Source organism: Choloepus didactylus, chromosome 4, assembly GCF_015220235.1.
Source record: "Choloepus didactylus isolate mChoDid1 chromosome 4, mChoDid1.pri, whole genome shotgun sequence".
In the NCBI taxonomy this organism is placed as follows: domain Eukaryota; kingdom Metazoa; phylum Chordata; class Mammalia; order Pilosa; family Megalonychidae; genus Choloepus; species Choloepus didactylus.
In genome coordinates, this window is record NC_051310.1 from 110,876,916 (window position 1) to 110,898,681 (window position 21,766).

Consider the following 21,766-nt stretch of genomic DNA (forward strand, 5'->3'; position numbering starts at 1 on the left):
AACGTAATCAAAGGTCCCACCCACAATAAGTCTGCACCCACAAGACTGGATTGAAGAGTATGGCTTTTCTGGGGCATGTAACAGTTTAGAACTGGCACAGGGAGTTAATGCGTAATTGGTACAGGGCTTCTATAAGTTAGTAAGTTTTGGTAATGGATGGTGGTGGTGGTAGCACAACATTGTGAATGAAATTAACACCACTGAGTTGTATATTTCAAAGTGGTTAAAATGGGAAATTTTAGGTTGTATATGTTACACCAATAAAAAAAACCAGACACATATATAAAAAAGAACATAGAACAGTACAACACAGAGAGTGAAACCTTATATAAACTATGGACTATAGTTATTAACATAATTATAAAACTAACAGTTCATTAATTATAACAAAGGAATTACACTAATGCAAAATGTTAATAATGGGAAAAACTGTGTGTGTGTGTGGGGTATATGGGAACTCTAGACTTTCTGCATGACTTCTCTATAAACCTACAACTGTTTTAATAAAAAAAACATTTTTCAGTGATTCATAAAAAAGTTTCAAGCTCTTCTGCCGGATATCTTCTTTCTTCCTTTTTGACACGGGAAACTTCCTACTCATCCTTTTAAGCCCTAGCTTAAGTATGTCTTCTCTTGAGGGGCCTCTCCTAACCTACACCTGCTCTTAGCAGAACAAACCCTCCTGGCTCTGTGGTCCTATAGTAGGCATCCTACCCTGAACCATAATTTTTCATGTCTGTGTCCATCCCTCTTCCCAGGCTACTTGGGACAGACTCAAGGGTGAGATCCCCACTTCAATCTTCCCAGTTCCCAGCACATCAATCCAATGACATGCCCCAGGAGTTGACTAGCCAGCCAGGGATCTGGTAACCCAGACTTACCTGCTGTATTCCCACTTGCCACAGCCTAAGTATTCCAGTGGTCAGTCCTTTGTTGCCAACCAAGATAGGAAGAGCTTCAGGTAACAACGGAAGCTCTTGAGTCCCAGAACCCTGTGTTGGCCCAGGATGTGGGATTGTGCATCTGCCTTTCTACCCTGACTAATAGACCTAGGCTGCAGTTGGCTTGGGTGCCGTGCCTAGAAGCCCAGTTCTCACTAGGATTGCAGGCTACCCTGACCATGCCTTGCTCAATTTGGATTATAATGCAATAGGAGTTTGATAACTATCTACTGAATGAATGAACACAAGTTCAGCCATTTTACTTCATTAAAGGGAGGAAAAGCCTCTATGTCTCTACACAGACGAAGTCATTTGACTTTACACATTACACTTGGGTATCTGGTTCCATTTGGCACTTTCTAGTTTTGTTAGGGTCACTATCAGGAGTGCAAAGACTGAAGACAGATATTGTTGTCCGGGTAGCAGGCAGTCACTGACAACAGTGAGGAGCGACCGTGGAGAACATGTGTGATCACAAGAGAGAACACAGGAAAAGCAACAATCAGAGCAATGTACCAGGGCAGGGTGATTTAACCTAGAGGCAAATGACCCTATATACCTCAAGAGGACCTAAAAACATCACTGAGTGCCAAGGCCAAACCCCCAGGTAAAAAGGTTGGTAAAATGCAGTGAAAGAACAAAGTAAGCCCATACAATTTTACAGCCCTACGAGGCATCAGTATATCAAAGTTTAGTTCAATAACTTTTCAAAACAAGAACCCAAGTCATCAAGAAAAGGTGAAAAGATACTCACTACACTCTGTCAATTAGTTGCCAAAAGCAAATAAATTTTAGAAACATTTCTTTCTAAAAATGCAAATTTCCTAATGGATGTCAGAGCTTAAAGTGGTAAATCTCAGTTATCTAGAAAATAGGGGCCACCTCACTCCCCAAAGATATCAGACAGTGAGGGCATGATGGTACACAAAAACACACATCACTTATGATGAGCCAGAATACTTTATAATGCAGGTATTCAGCGACTTGGAGAGGACCCCTATTACATAAGGGTTTTAAGAAAAGAGGTCTGTTGAGAGAAACAAGTCTGAGGCTCTGGATGGTGTCTTTAGACATCACCCATATCTTGAGTCAGCCGGCTTCAAGACAGATAAGCTGCACCTACCAGAATTAAACTGGATTGCCCAGATTTGTGATTGGCACTCAATTCTCCTGTTATCTTGGCTACCCTTCCAGTTCCTGATCTGTGGTCCACATTTCATGTTCATGATTCTTACTCTGTTTAGCTTTCATGTCTTCTGTTTGGCCATTAGGTGACTGACCCTGACTTTGTCCTATGATTCCACCTCCTGACTCCCAGACTGAATGGGACACCAACTTGGTCTTGTTTTTACTATTTCTTCACTCTTTGCCAAGTCATGACAGGAAGTCAACTTGAATGTGCATAATAATTAAGTATTTTGCACTAGACTTTGCCATAGTTATTTTGTATCTGACTTCAAATATATCAATCTTGCATGAATTAGGTTCCCTTAGGGGTAGTATTTTTCGAACTGATGTTTCCGTAACAGAAAAAGTACATATTAGCATTGGATATCCATTTTACAATGGAATAAACCCCATGCCCAAGGAGTAAAATGGCTCAAATCCTGGCTAGTTAGATTTGCTCAGGAATAGAAGTCCTAAAAGTGAGATAGAAATGAAGATAGTTCCCTATGGGAACTAGAAGGGCAGATTTAGTCCTAAAAAGCTATTATAGGAAAGGTTCTCAAACTTCAATGTGCAAAGAGTTACCAAAATGTAGATTCTTGGGCTCCACACCTAGAGAGTTTAATTCAGTGATCTGGGGCCCAAGAATCTGTATTTTCAACAAAAGCCATAGGTGACTGTGATACAGTTGGTCCTTGGAGCACTCTTGAGAAACAATGCATCAGAGCAATAAGAAATCTGCTGAAAATATGGGATAAACATAGTAATTAAAGGACTCCACCAATCCTTTCTTAGAAGCTATGATATACTTTGCCTAAGCCACTCATCTGGCCAATCCTTTCCTAATACTCTTATTACTGAACATCAGCTCAATTCCAAGGTCAACATATATTTGCTTTAGTAAAGACAATGTGAATTTCCCAAGTTTCCAAAAAGAAGTTATGTTAATATATTTTTAGAGTAACTAATTTTTTAGTTATATTTTCATCTCAACTGAGGAAGAAATGCTATAAAGAAAAACACACCACTAAGTTATATGCTATTGCCTTCATCACACAGACCTTCCCCCTTAGAATCTTTTCCTATGATAACTTAAAAAGTATGGTGATTTTTTCCAAATCAAACAAGTAGAATATTTTAAATTTAATTAGTGATCACTGTTACTTTAAAATAAGGAATGAAAATGTCTATTTAGCTTGGAAAACCTTAAATTAGATGTCAGGTAATACACATATCATCAGTGAGGAAAGTTGTACCTGAATGTTCTGATGCCCAGGAGCCTGCCAAACCAAACACCCAGGAAACATGGCAGGCTGTGCATTTTACTGAGTAGGCCATGTGTCCCTGTGTACTTCCCTAAGCAAAAGTGGAGGAAGACCATAGTAAAATCTATTTAATTGGGAGGATTCTGAGGGGGATAGGATGTTTTTGGAATATAAGACGACAGAAGATATTGATGTAGCTGTTAGATCCAGGAGGCCAGTCTGATATTTGAGATAATGGAGCCTCCATTTGTTTCAGGACAATGCCTTCATTTCTGTACCAACATGGTTTATGGCTTGCAGGGGATATATGGACTGACTGCTGCAACCATTAAGGATGTTAGAGCCCCATTCTTACTATTATTGTGGTATGTGTGCATGTTTGTCTTTTTCCTAGGAGGATCTTTATTTTTTCTCCCAAATCTCATAACTGGTTATACAGATGTTTAATTGAGAGGAACAATTATGAATTACGATTTGTTTTTTCTTTCAAACTTTCCTAGCTCAATCATTTATCGCCTTCCCTCTCTAATTGGAAGTGTTTTAAAATTGTAAAATTAAAGTTTAAAAAATGAACATTGCTGGTAGGTGAGCCCAAATGCAGAAAAACTCAGTTTTTAAAAAATGTTAATGTTTCTTAGTTGAGAGCCTGGTGTACTACAAGAGTGCTAATTTACAGAAAAAAGGAATTTAAAGTCAGAATAAGAAGTAGAAACGGTTGCCTGAGAAAGAAATGCAGGTAGATTAGTTTCATGAAGGCAGAGAGACATGAGGTACTCTACAGGTAAGAATGATCAGAGGTAGGATGACTTAAATTGGGAAAACACTACTTAAAAGTACAAGAAGTTGGGGGCATGTTCTGGGAAAAATGCCTAATTAGAAAATTAAAGCTGAACCTAGAGTTTTCAAACACTTTTATCACCTGGATATGCTTTGGGTAAATAAAGCAAGGAGGGCAAATTTCATCCAGTTTATGTTTGCTGTTCAACTCTGACTCTTGCCCACTGAATGACTTTAAATATCTGCTATGGAAAAAGATCACTTAATCTCCAGCTCCATTCTCATATGGCCAAGGAGAAGATCAATTAATGTTACTGTTTTGTCTTTAGAGCCTCTGATGCCCTCAGCACCAGCCTGTGGGACAGTCTGTTTTTGCAGGGATTCTCAGCCAGAATCAGGAGAGTGGGGTTCAGGACAAGGCCAGTTCATGTAACACAGCTCAGAGCCATACAACACAACTTGCTCCAAGGATGTTGGGCACTGCGCTTCATTAGGAAACAAAATATAAGCTTTCCACACCATTAGGAATGACTTTAGGAGTGAAAGCACATAAGACGATGCCTTACCTCATCAACAATGCACTGCAGAAGCTGGAGAGGCTGCAATGGAAAAGAAGAGGAAAAAGTATTAGCCTCTATGCAATATCTTTACAGTGGAGTGGAAAGAAAAAATCATTAATGCAATAAAATATAGCAAGATTAATCAACAACAGCAAAACTCTTATAACAACACTGATGCTCAGGATGTTCTATTATTTCTAATGGTACCTAATCTAATACAGGCAGTTAAAGGTTTGCATTTTCTTCAAAATGCAATTTGCTAAGTTTAAAACAAGGCATTCAAGCATGCAAAGGAAGCAGCCATCAGGAAAAAGAAAAGTGAATTTTTTTCTGAACTCATAAAGCTTACCATTAAAGATCCCTGGTTTTTCTGAATCTGAAAAAAGGCAATATGTAATTAGCATGTCATAATCAAAATGACTCACTTGGACACATTATGATCACTGAGAGAAAATTATTGCATTGCTGGTGGCAATTTGTGGGCATGTGTTAACACAATTTACATAATGAAAATACACAAATGTTAATAGCTCGCTTCTCATTTATAGGCGAAAGTCAGCAGAATGTTAATTTCACACAACACTTTTTAGTACCCTCCAGGTTGTATTAGAATAGGGAGAAAAACCATAATCCATTTCAAAAGGCTGTTTACGATTCAGATATAAATAATGTTTTATATTGCTAGATTGTGAACACTGGGCTTAATGTTGCAATCATTGCTAATGTTATGAAGCTCACTCTTTTTAAATTAAAAACCGATTTATTTAAAATTGAAATTAAATCATAGTCAGAAATTAGAATTTTGGATTCCTGCCAGTGTCTGCTCACAATCCCCTATTTTGTGAAGAAAACTTTAATTATGTGGTTGAAGTATTTGCTTCTAACTCAGGAGTGGGGTGAAGGCTCCACCTTTTCCCAAGTTCCTTCAGCTTGTTTCCAGGGCAGCAATGCTTCCTGGGAAAATCAAATTCATGCAAATTTTTCACTGTTTTTCAGGGAATAAAAGTCTAGTAAGAGTGCCTGTTCATAATCAACATTCTGATGGCAAGATGCTCACACATTTAACACTGATAAACCACATCTTTTAGAAAGTTACTACAATGTGACACCAAATTAATAAAACATCCATTTGGCAATTAAAGTATGAAACACTTCAATGCCAAAAAAAAAAGCCTGCAGTTATTAAAAACTCAATGAAAATGGAGTTCTAGGTACCAAGTTTCCTAAGAAGGATATTTTTGGGAACCAAATACTATCTATTATTGACTGGTCAATTGTATTTGGGGATAACTGAGCTCTACCAGTTGGTAAAATATGGGGAGAATAGTACTGGTCCCTTTTTATGTTTTTAATGGTGCTTTAAAATGTTCTTTTACATGCATGCTCTCATTTGATCTGCACAAGTATCTTGAGGTTGGCAGCAATTATCATCTCTATTCTATGATGGGAAAACTGGGTTTCCCAGAGGACAAGGCATATCCAAGGCCCCAGGGCCAAACTGTTGTGGCATTGGGGCTTTTGCAGTGGTCCTTTCCCTCCAGCACCTGCATTACATCTATTTTTGATCATACCATTATTTAAAAACAAGTGAATCTGCATTAGATTTATTCTTGGCACAGTAAAGTTTATAAATGATCAGTTTTGGCACATGGGTTCTTCTCAACTAGACTGTAACCTTCTTAAGGGCAGAAATTATGTCTTGGTATTTCTTTTGCATGCATGTGGCTGATCAGCAGACCCTTCCACCTAATGCTTGAGTGTTTTAAAATATACTTTCCCATGTATTGTCTCAACTGAACATGACGCACACTCATCTCTGCACTTGGCTCTTTGTTACCCCCTCCCCACTCTTTGTCTCAGGTTGACTAGCTTTTAGTCTACTTTGATAGTTTCCACTTCATGCCATTCTGAATTAATGCTAGGATTTGTTCATCCACTGAATGAGTACTTCTGGATAAGGCTGTACATTAAAAAGGGAAGCAGATCAACCTCTTAACTGCTACTCTAAAGTGGTTAAGGATTTTAGTATAAAGTCATACCATCTTTGAAAAAATCTTGAAAAGCCCAGGAAACTTCTCCTGTGATATGAGATACCTACGGTGCTTGCTTTTATTTTTTTTTCTTCTCTAAGCACACATGGATAATCTCTCCCACTCTCCCCATTCTTAGGAAGATACATCTACTTCAATAGGAGTTATTTGAAATGAACAAATAATAAGAAATCCATTTTTGACATCAAAGAGAATGGTTTTCACAAATTTCCAAAAGTTATGGGGATGGGTTATCACAATTTCTGAGGAAAACATACTGCAAACATTCTAAAAGAGATGTTTCAAAATGAATTCAGGGATGGATTGTGAGACACTGTCCCCAGTAATATACGAGCTGTGTGAACCAAATGAACTGAGGGAAGAAAATTTCCTCATGAACTTAATCTCAGAGAAGGTCTCCACCTTGACCTATTCTTTGGGTTAAAAGTGTGATTTAAGACAACTTAAAATTGTGCTATTTTATGCTTGCTCTTTACTACAAGATAGGAAGAAACAGCAATATCAAAGCCTTTTTTTATGACCTTATAACTACACTATTTTGCCCAAGTTTTTAAACAGACACATTGTTACTAGGTTTTATTACACAGTTTCGATAGCAACATATTATATGAAATCATCTTCATAAATTTTGTATTAAGATAGCAGTGCCAGTACCTGAAATTGATTCAAAATGCTTAAGATACTCAATTACTTGTTAACATTGTTACACAATGTGATGACTTATATCTTCTATTTCAGAAGAATTTGATGATGCAACATCAATGTAATTGATTCATTTTCTCAATTAAAGTTACTGTGCTTTTCTTTATATGAATGCCATGTAGACCATAGCTGGATGTATTATCTCCTTTCTCTGTTTCAGATATAGTGCCTTAAAGGCTGTAGAGTCTGTTCCTCTGTTAATTCCACCAGAAAATTTAATGCCACAGTCACATTTTTCAAATTCTGAAATGCCATGTACTTGAGCGTATTTATATTAGGTATATTTTTCACCTCTAAACTCTTTGTTGTTTACCTTTTTCAAGATCACATTACTGTACAGGCATGGCAACCATAAAACAGATCCAAACAAAGTCAGCCTCCAGTCACTGCCTATGCTTTTGCACACAGTTCATGAAAAAGTGAAACCCTTAGTTTTATAGCACATTAAAAATGGTACTAAGGGTACTCAATATAAAATGTTAGCTTCGTGAATGCCTATCTTTATTCTGGGCCTGCCTTCCAAATGCTTGGCTGTGAGAGCACAGTTCAGAGGAAAACAATAATATTGTTAGGGTTGATGTATTGCCTGCATCTCACAAAATATGAAATGCTGTTTATAACTAACTTGTCCAAAAGCACGTTCCTACTTGTACATTTTGCTTGTGCTGAGAGTTTTCCATGTCTAACTAGTACTCTGGGACAATGAACAGAACAATAATTGTGTCAGTCATACACTTCCTAATCAGTCTCTAGAACTAGTAGCATTTTGAAACACTAATTAGCTGAACCTTTTCCCTCTTCTGCACTTTGCTTTTTTTCTTTTGCCAGCCCTTAGATACAAGATTTAAAGCCACACTAACAGTATTATGCCTCATACAGACGTAAGATAGATCATTATTGTATTTAAATGGGGGAAGAAAACATAATGGGCTTAAGTATCAGTTAGGTCTTAGGGTTTATTACAATAACCTTTCCCATAGATTTCACTGCAAGTTTCTGTGACAGTTGGCAATTAGAAAAGCACCTCTTCCACTTACAACTTGACTTTGGAAACTGATGCTGAAAGGTAATTGTCAATGCAAAGTTTGCTTGTGGGGCTTCAATTATTTAATCAATCACTCTGATGATACAAAGCAACTTTGGAGTCTCACATTATGCTTCTGTCACTGTAGAGGTATATATATATATACTTTGAATCAGTTTTATTGAGATATATTCATACACCATACAATCATCCACAGTGTACAATCAACTGTTCACAGTATCATCATATAGTTGTACATTCACCATAATCAATTTTTGAACATTTTTCCATACTCCAAAAAGAATAAAAATAAGAATGAAAATAAAAGTAAAAAAGCAAACCCAAGGCATTCCATCCCCTCCATCCCACCCCATTTTTCATTTAGTTTTTGTTCCCATTTTTCTACTCATATGTCTATATACTGCATAAAGGGAATGTGAGCCACAAGGTTTTCAGAATCACACAGTCCCACTATGTAAGTACACAGTTACACAATCATCTTCAAGGACCCAGGCTACTGGGTTGCATTTCCAAAGTTTCAGGTATTTCCTTCTAGCTATTCCAATACACTAAAAATTAAAAAGGGTATCTATATAGCACATAAGAATGCCCTCCAGAGTGAACTCTCAACTCCATTTAAGATCTCTCAGCCACTGAAACTTTATTTTGTTTCATTTTGCTTCCCCCTTTTGGTCAAGAAGATTTTCTCAATCCCACGATGCCGGGTCCAGGTTCATCTCCTCACATTGCCAGTTATAGTCACACCCCTGGGAGTCATGTCCCACGTAGTGGGGTGGGCAGTGAGTTCACCTGCTGAGTGGGCTTAGAGAGAGAGAGAGAGAGAGAGAGAGAGGCCACATCTGAGCAACAAAGAGGTTCTCTGAGGGAAACTCTTAGACACAATTATAAGTAGGCTTATCCTCTCCTTCGCAGTAATAAGCTTCATAAGGGCAAGATCCAAGATCCAGGGCTCGGCTGCATAGGTATTTTTAACATATAGTGAAAATAAACGTTGTTACCAACCCTTTACATTCTATTCAGAGGCACATTAAGAAACTGAAATGGATCCATCTACGTAACTTAGAGAGGACACCAGCTATCACTTTCATCTTCTCTTTGACTCTGAAATTATGGCCTGCCTGCAGCTCTTCTCTGAGAGATTTATGTGTGACCTAGGTCAGTTCTTCTAATATCAGTTGACAAATTTTCCCTTTACATATTTATTGTTTTTCAAGCTAGTATTATTTTCTCTTAAACTGAAACAAGAAACATAAGATTAAATAATAATATAGTTGAGATTTTAAAAGAATATTTTCATTTGTTGCACTACTGGCATCATATTACAGCTTTCAATGTTGAACTCTTCTTTATTCATTTTTAAACTCCAAATGTTAGGAACTGTAGCCATTTTGCAAAGACTCACTTTTCAAATCAGATGCATTAAGCTATAATCTTGGCTAAATATGGATTATGGTAAACTGAGACTTTCATATTCTCAATGAAGAACTGTGACCTAAAAAGAACTTTTGAATTTCAAAATGCAAGGGACCTCAGAGATGATCTAGTTTCATATAATCACTTTGCTGTTAGGGAAACTAATGTTCAGAGGAGAGAAGTACCCAAGGTTTTAGACAGAACCAGGGCTAGAACTGAGTGCTGGCTTGAGAGGCTGCCCCATGTCGGGAAAATGCACATGCTTTCTAGTCAGATTGCCATGGCCTCAGGAAGCCCCCTCCCTTCACTGGGGTTCAGGGCTCTTGTCCACAAAATGAAGAAAAGTGACAGAGGCCCCCAAAGAATCTTTGAAGACAGAGTTTCTCATTCAGGTGCTGTGAATTTTTTTCTTACCCACCCCCCCCCTCCCACCTCCGGGAGAATTGGTACCAGCATTCAATCTAAATGTATCTGGCACTATGCTGGGTGCTAAATCCTAGGAACATATCACCTCCAATCCAAAGTGATGACTTGTAAAAACAAAGTGGCCAAATCTTAAGACTTCAACGGAGGGAAACAATTCCCTTCCACATGACCACAAGCTGAATACACATCAGCTAGTATCAATAACTTAAAGCAAAAGTTTCCAAATAAACTGTTTTTTAAAAAGGGATAGAAAAAAAATTTACTCTGGTTAACTACGGATGGGGATTTTGGTTAACCAATATTTTTAGAGACTGAATGCCTTATGGGACCAAATTAATGATTGTATCTATATATATTATTTCTATTAATATAAAATGAATACATGTAATTCACCTGTGTCATCCTATCTCCCCTGCTGATTAGCCTCTGTCCTTGTTCAAACTCTTATCATGCCTGTGAATTTACTAGCATTTCTTGCATAGGGCCTAAAACAGAAATAAGACATGAGGATTTAGCAGGAAGCTACTCAATAGGGTATTAAAAAAGTGACTATGACCCCTGCATTCTAAGATCCACTCACTGGCACCTTCCCTTTGTCCCACATCTCCTACTCCACTGGGGTACTGCAATAGGGAGTAACCAGTTTTGAAAAGCGAAAACTAGAGATCCCCAAATTTAACAAACAGCTGGGTGGGACAGAAAGGCTCTAAGATGCCTAGAGGAGGACTAAGCTCAGATGGGACCAGACAGAAAATCATCACAGCCATAAATTAGATCACCTGGCTCTCTTACTGCTTCCCGAGAATCAAGGACAATGCATTTTCACACAAAATACAACAGCTGGAGCATCAAGGTACCATGCAACATTATTCATTTGGCTGGTCTGCCAGTGGGTAAGCAGGAAAAATAGGACCTGATTGCCAGTCTATACTCTTTTATCCTTTGTGTATTTAAAATTGACATAGTTCATGTCCCTCCTAGACAGGTGCACTGGAGCCACAGTAAATCACTCTCTGAGTAGATGTAAGTTTTAATTTTTAGACCTGAATTTTGTAAGGAAAGCAGGGGCTTAGAGCCACAATTCAAAATGATCAATGTGAATCACAAAATTAACTTTCTCCCCAGTGGTACAAGGTCTGGCCAAGGAGTTCATAAAACATCTTCCTTTTCAAAGATTTTAGACATTTACTGAATAAAACTTCTCTCCTTTCTTTGCTCCAATAACAGTGGCCTTATTTGAGAATCTTCTTACAAAATATCAGTCGTGTGAGTATGTAAAAGGTGTCACTTCTTTTTTTTTTTTTTTTTTTTTTTGAGAAAGGCCTGTGGACCACTCTACTCTTCATGGTCAAATAAATCTACTGCAGCAAAAGTTTTTTTTTTTATTTATTTTGACTTTTTATTTTGAAATAATGTCAAACTTACAGGACAGTTGCAAAAATAATACAAATACCATATAGAGAACTCTAACATGCCCCCACCCCTCCAGAAACCCAGATCCACCATTTTTAACATTTTGCCAACTTTGCCATGTCTGTCTGCCTCTCTGTCTATCTATCTATCTATCTATCTATCTTCTGAACACTTGAGCAGGTTGTACACATCATACTCCTTGAATCCGTAAGACTTACTTTTACATTACCTATGAACAAGATATTCACTTATGTAATCACCTTAATGCAGTTATCAAATTTAAGAAATTTAACATTGATATAAAGCTTACAGTCTATGTTCCAATCTATTCATATGTCCCAATAATGTCCTTTTGGGCCTTTTCTCCTCCGTTCTTAGATCCCATCCAATATCATGTATTGTACTTAATTTTCATTATCTCTTTAGTTTATCTTTCTTTTCTTCTGAAATTTTTTTTGAAAAACTGTTTTGAAACATAAATTTTTCCATCACAACCCCTCCCAAGCATATCATTCAGTGGGATTGATCACATTCACAATGTTGCAATACCCTCACCACCTTCCATTACTAGAACTTTACCTTCACTCCAAACAAAAACCCTTTACTCATTTTACATTAACTCCCCATTGTACCTACCCCCCACCCTGGGTAACTTGACCTTTGCTTTCTGTCTCTACGAGTTTGTATATTCTCTGGTATTTTCTTTGAGTTTACCATGGGACTTAAATTTAACATCCTAAATCTCTAAGAATCTCATTTGTTTTGATACCAATTTAACTTTGATAGTGTACACAAACTACATTCCTAACCCCTCTGTCCCTTAACCTTTATGGAGTTCTTATCAGAAATTACATATTTATATATTATAAGTCCAAAACCATTGATGTATCATTACATCTTATGCATTTGCCTTTAGATCCTGAAGAAGTAAAAAGTGGACTTAACACCAAAAATACAACAGTACTGGTATTTATATTTATCCATGTCATCATCCTTTACAGAGATCTTTATGTGGCTTCAGTCAATTGTCTAATATCCTTTACTTTCAACCTGAAGAACTCCTTTCAGTATTCCTTGTAGGGCTGATCCAGTGGTGACAAAATCCCTCAGTTTTGTCTATCTGAGGATGTGTTAATGCCGTCCTCATTTTTGAAAGACAGTTTTGCCGGATATAGAATTTGTGGTTGGCAATGTTTTGCTTTCAGCACTTTTAATATGGCACCCCACTGTCTTCCTGCTTTTATGGTTTCTGATGAGAAATCAGCACTTAATCTTACTGAGGTTTCTTTATATGTGACGTGTTCTCTCTCATGGTTTTCAAAATTCTCTCTTTATCTTTGGCATATGACAGTATGATTAGAATGTGGTAAGGAGTGGGTTTATTTTGGGTTTATCCTGTTTGGAGTTCGTTGAGCATCTTGTATGTATAGATTCATGTCTTTGTTAATTTTAGGAAGTTTTCACCCATTATTTATTTGAATGTTCTCTCTGCCCCCTTTTCCTCTTTCTTCTCTTTCTGAGACTCCCACAATAAGTACACTGGTATGCTTGATGGTGTCCTACAGGTTTCTCAGGCTCTGTTCCCCTTTCTTCATTCTTTCCTCTTTCTGTTATTCAGACTCTATGATTTCAGTAGCCTTATTGTTGAGTTCACTGATTTTTTCTTCTGCCAGCTTCTACCTGCTGTTGAATCCCTCAAAGGAATTTTAAATTGCTATTACTGTGGCCTTTAGCTCTGTTTTGTTCCTTAATAATTTCCATCACTTTATTGATATTTCTCTTTGTGTTCGTCTATTATTTTGCTGATTTCTTTTAGTTTTTTGTCAAATTTTCCTTTAGCTCTTTGGGCATATTTAGGACTATTTTTCAAAAGTCTTTGGACTCTCCCAGGTCTGGTCTCTTCATTGATGGTCTCTAATGCTTTAATCTTCTCCTTTGCCTGGGCCAACGCTGCCTGTTTTGTTTTTTTTTTTTTTTTGGTATGTTTTGTTGAAACCTGGACATTTTGATATTTTAATGTGTTATCGCTGAAATTCAGACTCTCAGGTGTATGTCTGCTCCTTAAACTTGTATCCAGCTACTGTTACAACAAACCTTGCCTAGAATGCCAAGAGCTAACAAAAAAAATTAAACTAGTAAAAAAACAAAACATCTTTCCCAGTCTTTGCAAATTGACCTGTTGCAAATGCTTTCCTCTTCAGGGTTTATCCATCAATGTATTTAGAGAATAGCTCCAGGTCAAAGCATAGAGGCCTCTCTGGATCTTCCTGTACAATCATCTTGTCTCAGGCATGTGCATTTGGCCCTACGAATTTTTCCATTTTCACTGCAGGAATGTCCCCTCTTCTGTAGGAAACAGTTTCCTCACAGTCTCAGGTCCTGCACTATATGTTCTTTAGCCAGCAATCCCTTGTCCTAAGCAGCATGACTTGACTGTTCTCCCACAGTATTCTGCAGGAGAGCTCTGTGAGCTGCCTTCTACCTGCAGGGCAAGTTCTGAGATGGCAAGTTCCTCATGCCACCACCAGACAGACTGGGCCAGACATATATCCCTCTAGTATGTGCACGAGGGCTACTTTGCTCCCTCTGGAACTGGAACCAGGGACCTGCATTGGGACACCAGCCAAGCTTAGTGAGAAGTAAGGGAGGGGATGGCCAGGGTGCTACAAGATCCTACAGCTTTTAAGTTGATTCAGAGCTTGTCCTGTTACTGCAGCCTTTTAACTGTGCTCTGGAGCTTTGAGAAAGATGTTCCTGCCTTTTCTTGCTGGGCTTTCAAAGCTTCTGTGGGAGGACAGAGCCCTGAAGCACCATACTTCTCCATCTTGATGGAAGCAGGGCCAAAAGTTTTTAATGTGTCAAAATGTTGGAAAGGGTTTTTTTTGGAGCTATCATTTAGTTTTGCTTCTCTATTAGTTTAAATCGTCTACATTCCATAGACTCGAGATGAACCTGGAGATCACCTAGTTCAATTCCTTGCCTCATGTGGGAATTTCCTTTATCATATTCGTGACAGACAGGCATCCTATCTTTGCTATAACTCTTCCAATAATGGGATACTAATGATTCTATTTTTATTAGTTTAAATTGTTGAAAAATTCTTATTTTGAGTCCAAATGTTCCTTCCTGGTGCTCCTGGTCCAGTGCTGTAGAGATTAAGTCCAATGACATTTTATTGCATATTTGAAGACAGCTGCTATGTCTTCACAATGTTTTCTTTCCTGAAGAAATACTTCTATTTTCTTATGATGAGTTGCTATTTTGTTGCCCTCTATCCTTCCACCTCTCTTACTAATAATACTTCAACAGCCTTCCTCTCTACCCCAACACAGCCCATGTGCTTCATGGGAAGATGTCCCCCAGCACCCCCCTGCCCCGGGAGTTCAACCCTAAACTAATCTGCATCATCTAAATCCCTTGGGCACAGGTATTTAAAATGCTCCAACCAAACTGAAGCCCAGGGCCTTTGGTTACCTGTGGGGAAAAAGAGATTCACTCTTCTCCTCTAAACTGGGAAGCAGGTTGCCCCAGGAACCTCTATAGTCATTCTTAGTCTGTGAAGAGAGAAGCCTACTAAGAGAATAGCCAAAGGGACTTGTTGGATCAGGTGCGACCTAAAACCAGCAATACAAGACATTTCAAATGTGATTTGATAAATTTCCCTTACAGTTAAGGCTAGTTTGAATTGGGTTTTCTGTTACCTGAACCTGAAAGCTGTCTAGAATAAACCCAGGCATGATTTTACATTCTTCACCACGACAGTCACCTTTCTCTGAATGTATTTCCATATATGCACCTTCCTCAAAAAATATGACACCCACACCTGAACACATACTTTGGACTGACTGGTTTAAATTATCTTGTTCTGGACATTACACTTCTACTCATGGAAGCTAAAAGTTAATTCACATTTTTTGATAGCCATATCACATAGTTGGTTGAACTGTGGGAAAACAGAGAGGTATATATCCTGGACTGAAAAAGAATTACTCCTTTCCTGTACTCTTTTATTTCTTATGTGTTTAATATTGACATAGTATTTGAGAGTTAAAATGAGTATATGATTAAACCAATTACAGAATTTGGACATTTCCGATGAAATGGAATGTCTCCCCTGCAACAGACAGAGACTGCATCAGCTTTTTATTTGTTTGGTGACTGCTCAATACTAAAGCAGAATCACTGATTCTTAGGGTCCTAAAGGATCTTAAATGCTATTTAATCCAATCCAGCTCCCCATCCCATCTGAACCTTTAATCTTCCTTCATTACACTCCCTGTTGACCTGGCTTCTGCATGAATATGTCTACTGATGACTGTCCCTTCCACCTCTTTACTCAGTTCTACCTTCCTGACAGCACAAATCCATGTCTTTTCTCTTACACAAGAACCTCATGTCTGAAAACAAGTGTCACATATCCTCGGAGGCCGTGCAAGGAAGGTTAGTTCCATGGGCTTATGCTCCACAGATCACTGTGTATAGGCATGTGTGTGTGTGTGTATTTTTTTTTTTAACATGATATATTTTACAACATTGTTTGGCCTGCTGAGATTTTGAGATAATTTTCAGTTGTAACGAACACATGGTCAATATAGAATTAGGAAGGAAAAATCTTGAAATTCAGTTATACACAACCATGTTAATTAACATGTGCCTAACTACTGGCTTGATTATAAATGAAATTCAAAATAGATTTAAAGAAAACAATCGTGAATTTAGAATGAACTGAACAAAGTTTGACTTTTGTTTCAGAGTCTTACTTCACACCTCTCATATCTTGATATAAGTAAAGTCAGGTTTCAATAAACTCCAAGGGAGTACTCAGGGAGACGGTGATGAGAAAGGTGGCAGAAGGTATGGAAACGAGGAGGAAGCTGCTCATACAAGATGAAAGCTGATTATAGAAGTATTCAGTCCAGCATTTTTCAGACTCTTTTTACCAAATAACCCTTAGTTGATGTGGTAGTTTGAAGCTGTTATGTACCCCAACAAATGCCATGTTCTTTTAATCCATTCCTATCGGTGCAGACCTGTTGCAGGTGGGACCTTTTGGTTAGGTTATTTCAACTGAGATATGACCCAACCCATCCAAGGTGGGTCTTAATCTTTTTTTTTTTTTTTTTTTTATGGAGTTATTTGTTTATTTATAATTATTATTATTATTATTATTTTTTAATCATCATTTTATTGAGATATATTCACATACCACGCAGTCATACAAAACAAATTGTACTTTCGATTGTTCACAGTACCATTACATAGTTGTACATTCATCACCTAAATCAATCCCTGACACCTTCATTAGCACACACACAAAAATAACAAGAATAATAATTAGAGTGAAAAAGAGCAATTGAAGTAAAAAAGAACACTGGGTACCTTTGTCTGTTTGTTTGCTTCCCCTACTTTTCTACACATCCATCCATAAACTAGACAAAGTGGAGTTTGTCCTTATGGCATTCCCAATCCCACTGTCACCCCTCATAAGCTACATTTTTATACAACTGTCTTCGAGATTCATGGGTTCTGGGTTGTAGTTTAATAGTTTCAGGTATCCACCACCAGCTACCCCAATTCTTTAGAACCTAAAAAAGGTTGTCTAAAGTGTGCGTAAGAGTGCCCACCAGAGTGATCTCTCGGCTCGTTTTGGAATCTCTCTGCTACTGAAGCTTATTTCATTTCCTTTCACATCCCCCTTTTGGTCAAGAAGATGTTCTCCGTCCCACGATGCCGGGTCTACATTCCTCCCCGGGAGTCATATTCCACGTTGCCAGGGAGATTCACTTCCCTGGGTGTCTGATCCCACGTAGGGGGGAGGGCAGTGATTTCACCTTTCAAGTTGGCTTAGCCAGAGAGAGAGGGCCACATCTGAGCAACAAAGAGGCATTCAGGAGGAGACTCTTAGGCACAAATACAGGGAGGCCTAGCCTCTCCTTTGCAGCAACCGTCTTCCCAAGGGTAAAACTTATGGTAGAGGGCTCAACCCATCAAACCACCAGTCCCCTATGTCTGTGGTCATGTTAGCAACCATGGAGGTGGGGTAGGCGAATACCCCTGCATTCTCCACAGGCTCCTCAAGGGGGCACTACATCTTTTTTTTTTTTTTTTCCTTGTTTGTCTTTTTCTTTTCTTTTTTTTTTTTTTAACTTTCCCTTCTTTTTTAAATCAACTGTATGAAAAAAAAAGTTAAAAAGAAAACAAACATACAATAAAAGAACATTTCAAAGAGACCATAACAAGGGAGTAAGAAAAAGACAACTAACCTAAGATAACTGCTTAACTTCCAACATGTTCCTACTTTACCCCAAGAAAGTTACATAATATAGCAACATTTCAGTGAACTTGTTCCTACTACATCCATCAGAAATTAACAGACCATAGTCATTTCTGGGCATCCCCAGAACGTTAAATAGCTTATCTGTTCTTCTTGGATTATTGTTCCCCCTTCCTTAATTGCTCTCTACTGCTAGTTCCCCTACATTCTACATTATAAACCATTTGTTTTACATTTTTCAAAGTTCACATTAGTGGTAGCATATAATATTTCTCTTTTTGTGCCTGGCTTATTTCGCTCAGCATTATGTCTTCAAGGTTCATCCATGTTGTCATATGTTTCACCAGATCGTTCCTTCTTACTGCCGCGTAGTATTCCATCGTGTGTATATACCACATTTTATTTATCCACTCATCTGTTGAAGGACATTTGGGTTGTTTCCATCTCTTGGCAATTGTGAATAATGCTGCTATGAACATTGGCGTGCAGATATCTGTTCGTGTCACTGCTTTCCGATCTTCCGGGTATATACCAAGAAGTGCAATCGCTGGATCGAATGGTAGCTCTATATCTAGTTTTCTAAGGAACTGCCAGACTGACTTCCAGACTGGCTGAACCATTATACAGTCCCACCAACAATGAATAAGAGTTCCAATTTCTCCACATCCCCTCCAGCATTTGTAGTTTCCTGTTTGTTTAATGGCAGCCATTCTAACCGGTGTTAGATGGTATCTCATTGTGGTCTTAATTTGCATCTCTCTAATAGCTAGTGAAGCTGAACATTTTTTCATGTGTTTCTTGGCCATTTGTATTTCCTCTTCAGAGAACTGTCTTTTCATATCTTTTGCCCATTTTATAATTGGGCTGTCTGTACTATTGTCATTGAGTTGTAGGATTTCTTTGTATATGCAAGATATCAGTCTTTTGTCAGATACATGGTTTCCAAAAATTTTTTCCCATTGAGTTGGCTGCCTCTTTACCTTTTTGAGAAATTCCTTTGAGGTGCAGAAACTTCTAAGCTTGAGGAGTTCCCATTTATCTATTTTCTCTTTTGTTGCTTGTGCTTTGGGTGTAAAGTCTAGGAAGTGGCCTCCTAATACAAGGTCTTGAAGATGTTTTCCTACATTATCTTCTAGGAGTTTAATGGTACTTTCTTTTATATTGAGATCTTTGGTCCATTTTGAGTTAATTTTTGTGTAGGGGGTGAGGTAGGGGTCCTCTTTCATTCTTTTCGATATGGATATCCAACTCTCCCAGCCCCATTTGTTGAAAAGACCATTATGGCTCAGTTCGGTGACTTTGGGGGCCTTATCAAAGATCAGTCGGCCATAGATCTGAGGGTCTATCTCTGAATTCTCAATTCGATTCCATTGATCTATATGTCTATCTTTGTGCCAGTACCATGCTGTTTTGGCAACTGTGGCTTTATAATCAGCTTCAAAGTCAGGGAGTGTAAGTCCTCCCACTTCGTTTTTCTTTTTTAGAGTGTCTTTAGCAATTCGAGGCATCTTCCCTTTCCAAATAAATTTGATAACTAGCTTTTCCAAGTCTGCAAAGTAGGTTGTTGGAATTTTGATTGGGATTGCATTGAATCTGTAGATGAGTTTGGGTAGAATTGACATCTTAATGACATTTAGCCTTCCTATCCATGAACATGGAATATTTTTCCATCTTTTAAGGTCCCCTTCTATTTCTTTTAGTAGAGTTATGTAGTTTTCTTTGTATAGGTCTTTTACATCTTTGGTTAAGTTTATTCCTAGGTACTTGATTTTTTTAGTTGCTATTGAAAATGGTATCTTTTTCTTGAGTGTCTCTTCAGTTTGTTCATTTCTAGCATATAGAAACATTACTGACTTATGTGCATTAATCTTGTATCCCGCTACTTTGCTAAATTTGTTTATTAGCTCTAGTAGGTGTATCGTCGATTTCTCAGGGTTTTCTAGATATAAGATCATATCATCTGCAAACAATGACAGTTTTACTTCTTCTTTTCCAATTTGGATGCCTTTTATTTCTTTGTTTTGCCGGATTGCCCTGGCTAGCACTTCCAGCACAATGTTGAATAACAGTGGTGACAGCGGGCATCCTTGTCTTGTTCCTGATCTTAGAGGGAAGGCTTTCAGTCTCTCACCATTGAGTACTATGCTGGCTGTGGGTTTTTCATATATGCTCTTTATCATGTTGAGGAAGTTTCCTTCAATTCCTACCTTTTGAAGTGTTTTTATCAAAAACGGATGTTGGATTTTGTCAAATGCTTTTTCAGCATCTATTGAGATGATCAATTGATTTTTCCCTTTCGAGTTTTTAATGTGTTGTAATACATTGATTGTTTTTCTTATGTTGAACCATCCTTGCATGCCTGGAATGAACCCCACTTGGTCATGGTGTATGATTTTTTTAATGTGTCTTTGGATTCGATTTGCAAGTATTTTGTTGAGGATTTTTGCATCTATATTCATTAGGGAGATTGGCCGGTAGTTTTCCTTTTTTGTAGCATCTTTGCCTGGTTTTGGTATTAGATTGATGTTAGCTTCATAAAATGAGTTAGGTAGTGTTCCATTTTTTTCAATGTTTTGAAAGAGTTTGAGTAAGATTGGTGTCAGTTCTTTCTGGAAAGTTTGGTAGAATTCCCCTGTGAAGCCATCTGGCCCTGGGCATTTATTTGTGGGAAGATTTTTGATGACTGATTGGATCTCTTTGCTTGTGATGGGTTGGTTGAGGTCTTCTATTTCTTCTCTGGTCAGTCTAGGTTGTTCGTATGTTTCCAGGAAATTGTCCATTTCTTCTACATTATCCAGTTTGTCGCCATACAGTTGTTCATAATATCCTCTTATAATTTTTTTAATTTCTTCAGGATCTGCAGTTATGTCACCTTTTTCATTCATTATTTTGTTTATATGGGTCTTCTCTCTTTTTGATTTTGTCAGTCTAGCTAGGGGCTTGTCAATCTTGTTGATCTTCTCAAAGAACCAACTTTTGGTGATATTTATCCTTTCTATTGTTTTTTTGTTCTCTATGTCATTTATTTCTGCTTTAATCCTTGTTATTTCTTTTCTTGTACTTGGTTTAGGATTGGTTTGCTGTTCATTTTCTAGCTTCTTCAGTTGATCCATTAGTTCTTTGATTTTGGCTCTTTCTTCCTTTTTAATATATGCGTTTAGTGCTATAAATTTCCCCCTTAGCACTGCTTTTGCTGCATCCCATAGGTTTTGGTATGTTGTGTTCTCATTTTCATTCGTCTCTATATATTTAGCAATTTCTCTTGCTATTTCTTCTTTAACCCACTGATTGTTTAGGAGTGTGTTGTTTAACCTCCAGGTATTTGTGAATTTTCTAAGTCTCTGATGGTTATTGACTTCTAATTGTATTCCATTGTGGTCAGAGAATGTGCTTTGAATAATTTCAATCTTTTTAAATTTATTGAGGCTTGTTTTATGTCCCAGCATATGATCTATTCTGGAGAAAGTTCCGTGAGCACTAGAAAAGTATGTGTATCCTGGTGATTTGGGATGTAATGTCCTGTACATGTCTGTTAAATCTAATTCATTTATCAGATTGTTTAGGTTTTCAATTTCCTTATTGGTCTTCTGTCTGGTTGATCTATCTATAGGAGAGAGTGATGTGTTGAAGTCTCCCACAATTATTGTGGAAACATCAATTGCTTCCTTTAGTTTTGCCAATGTTTCTCTCATGTATTTTGTGGCACTTTGATTGGGTGCATAGACATTTACG

The 21,766-nt window shown here is 37.8% G+C and overlaps 1 protein-coding gene across 4 annotated transcripts in view; it reads right to left on the reverse strand.

Moving 5' to 3' along the window:
• Window positions 1–21,766, reverse strand: part of MAP2K5 (mitogen-activated protein kinase kinase 5) — a 320,772-nt gene that overhangs the window by 56,952 nt on the left and 242,054 nt on the right. For 3 of the 4 annotated variants that reach the window (XM_037833600.1, XM_037833604.1, XM_037833601.1), the window contains 2 exons: window positions 5,060–5,086; window positions 4,717–4,749 (listed from right to left, as the gene is read on the reverse strand). In XM_037833600.1, coding sequence (XP_037689528.1) covers window positions 4,717–4,749; window positions 5,060–5,086 — 60 coding nt within the window. The remainder of the gene's footprint in view (window positions 1–4,716; window positions 4,750–5,059; window positions 5,087–21,766) is intronic. The other variant, XM_037833603.1, reaches the window with a different exon arrangement.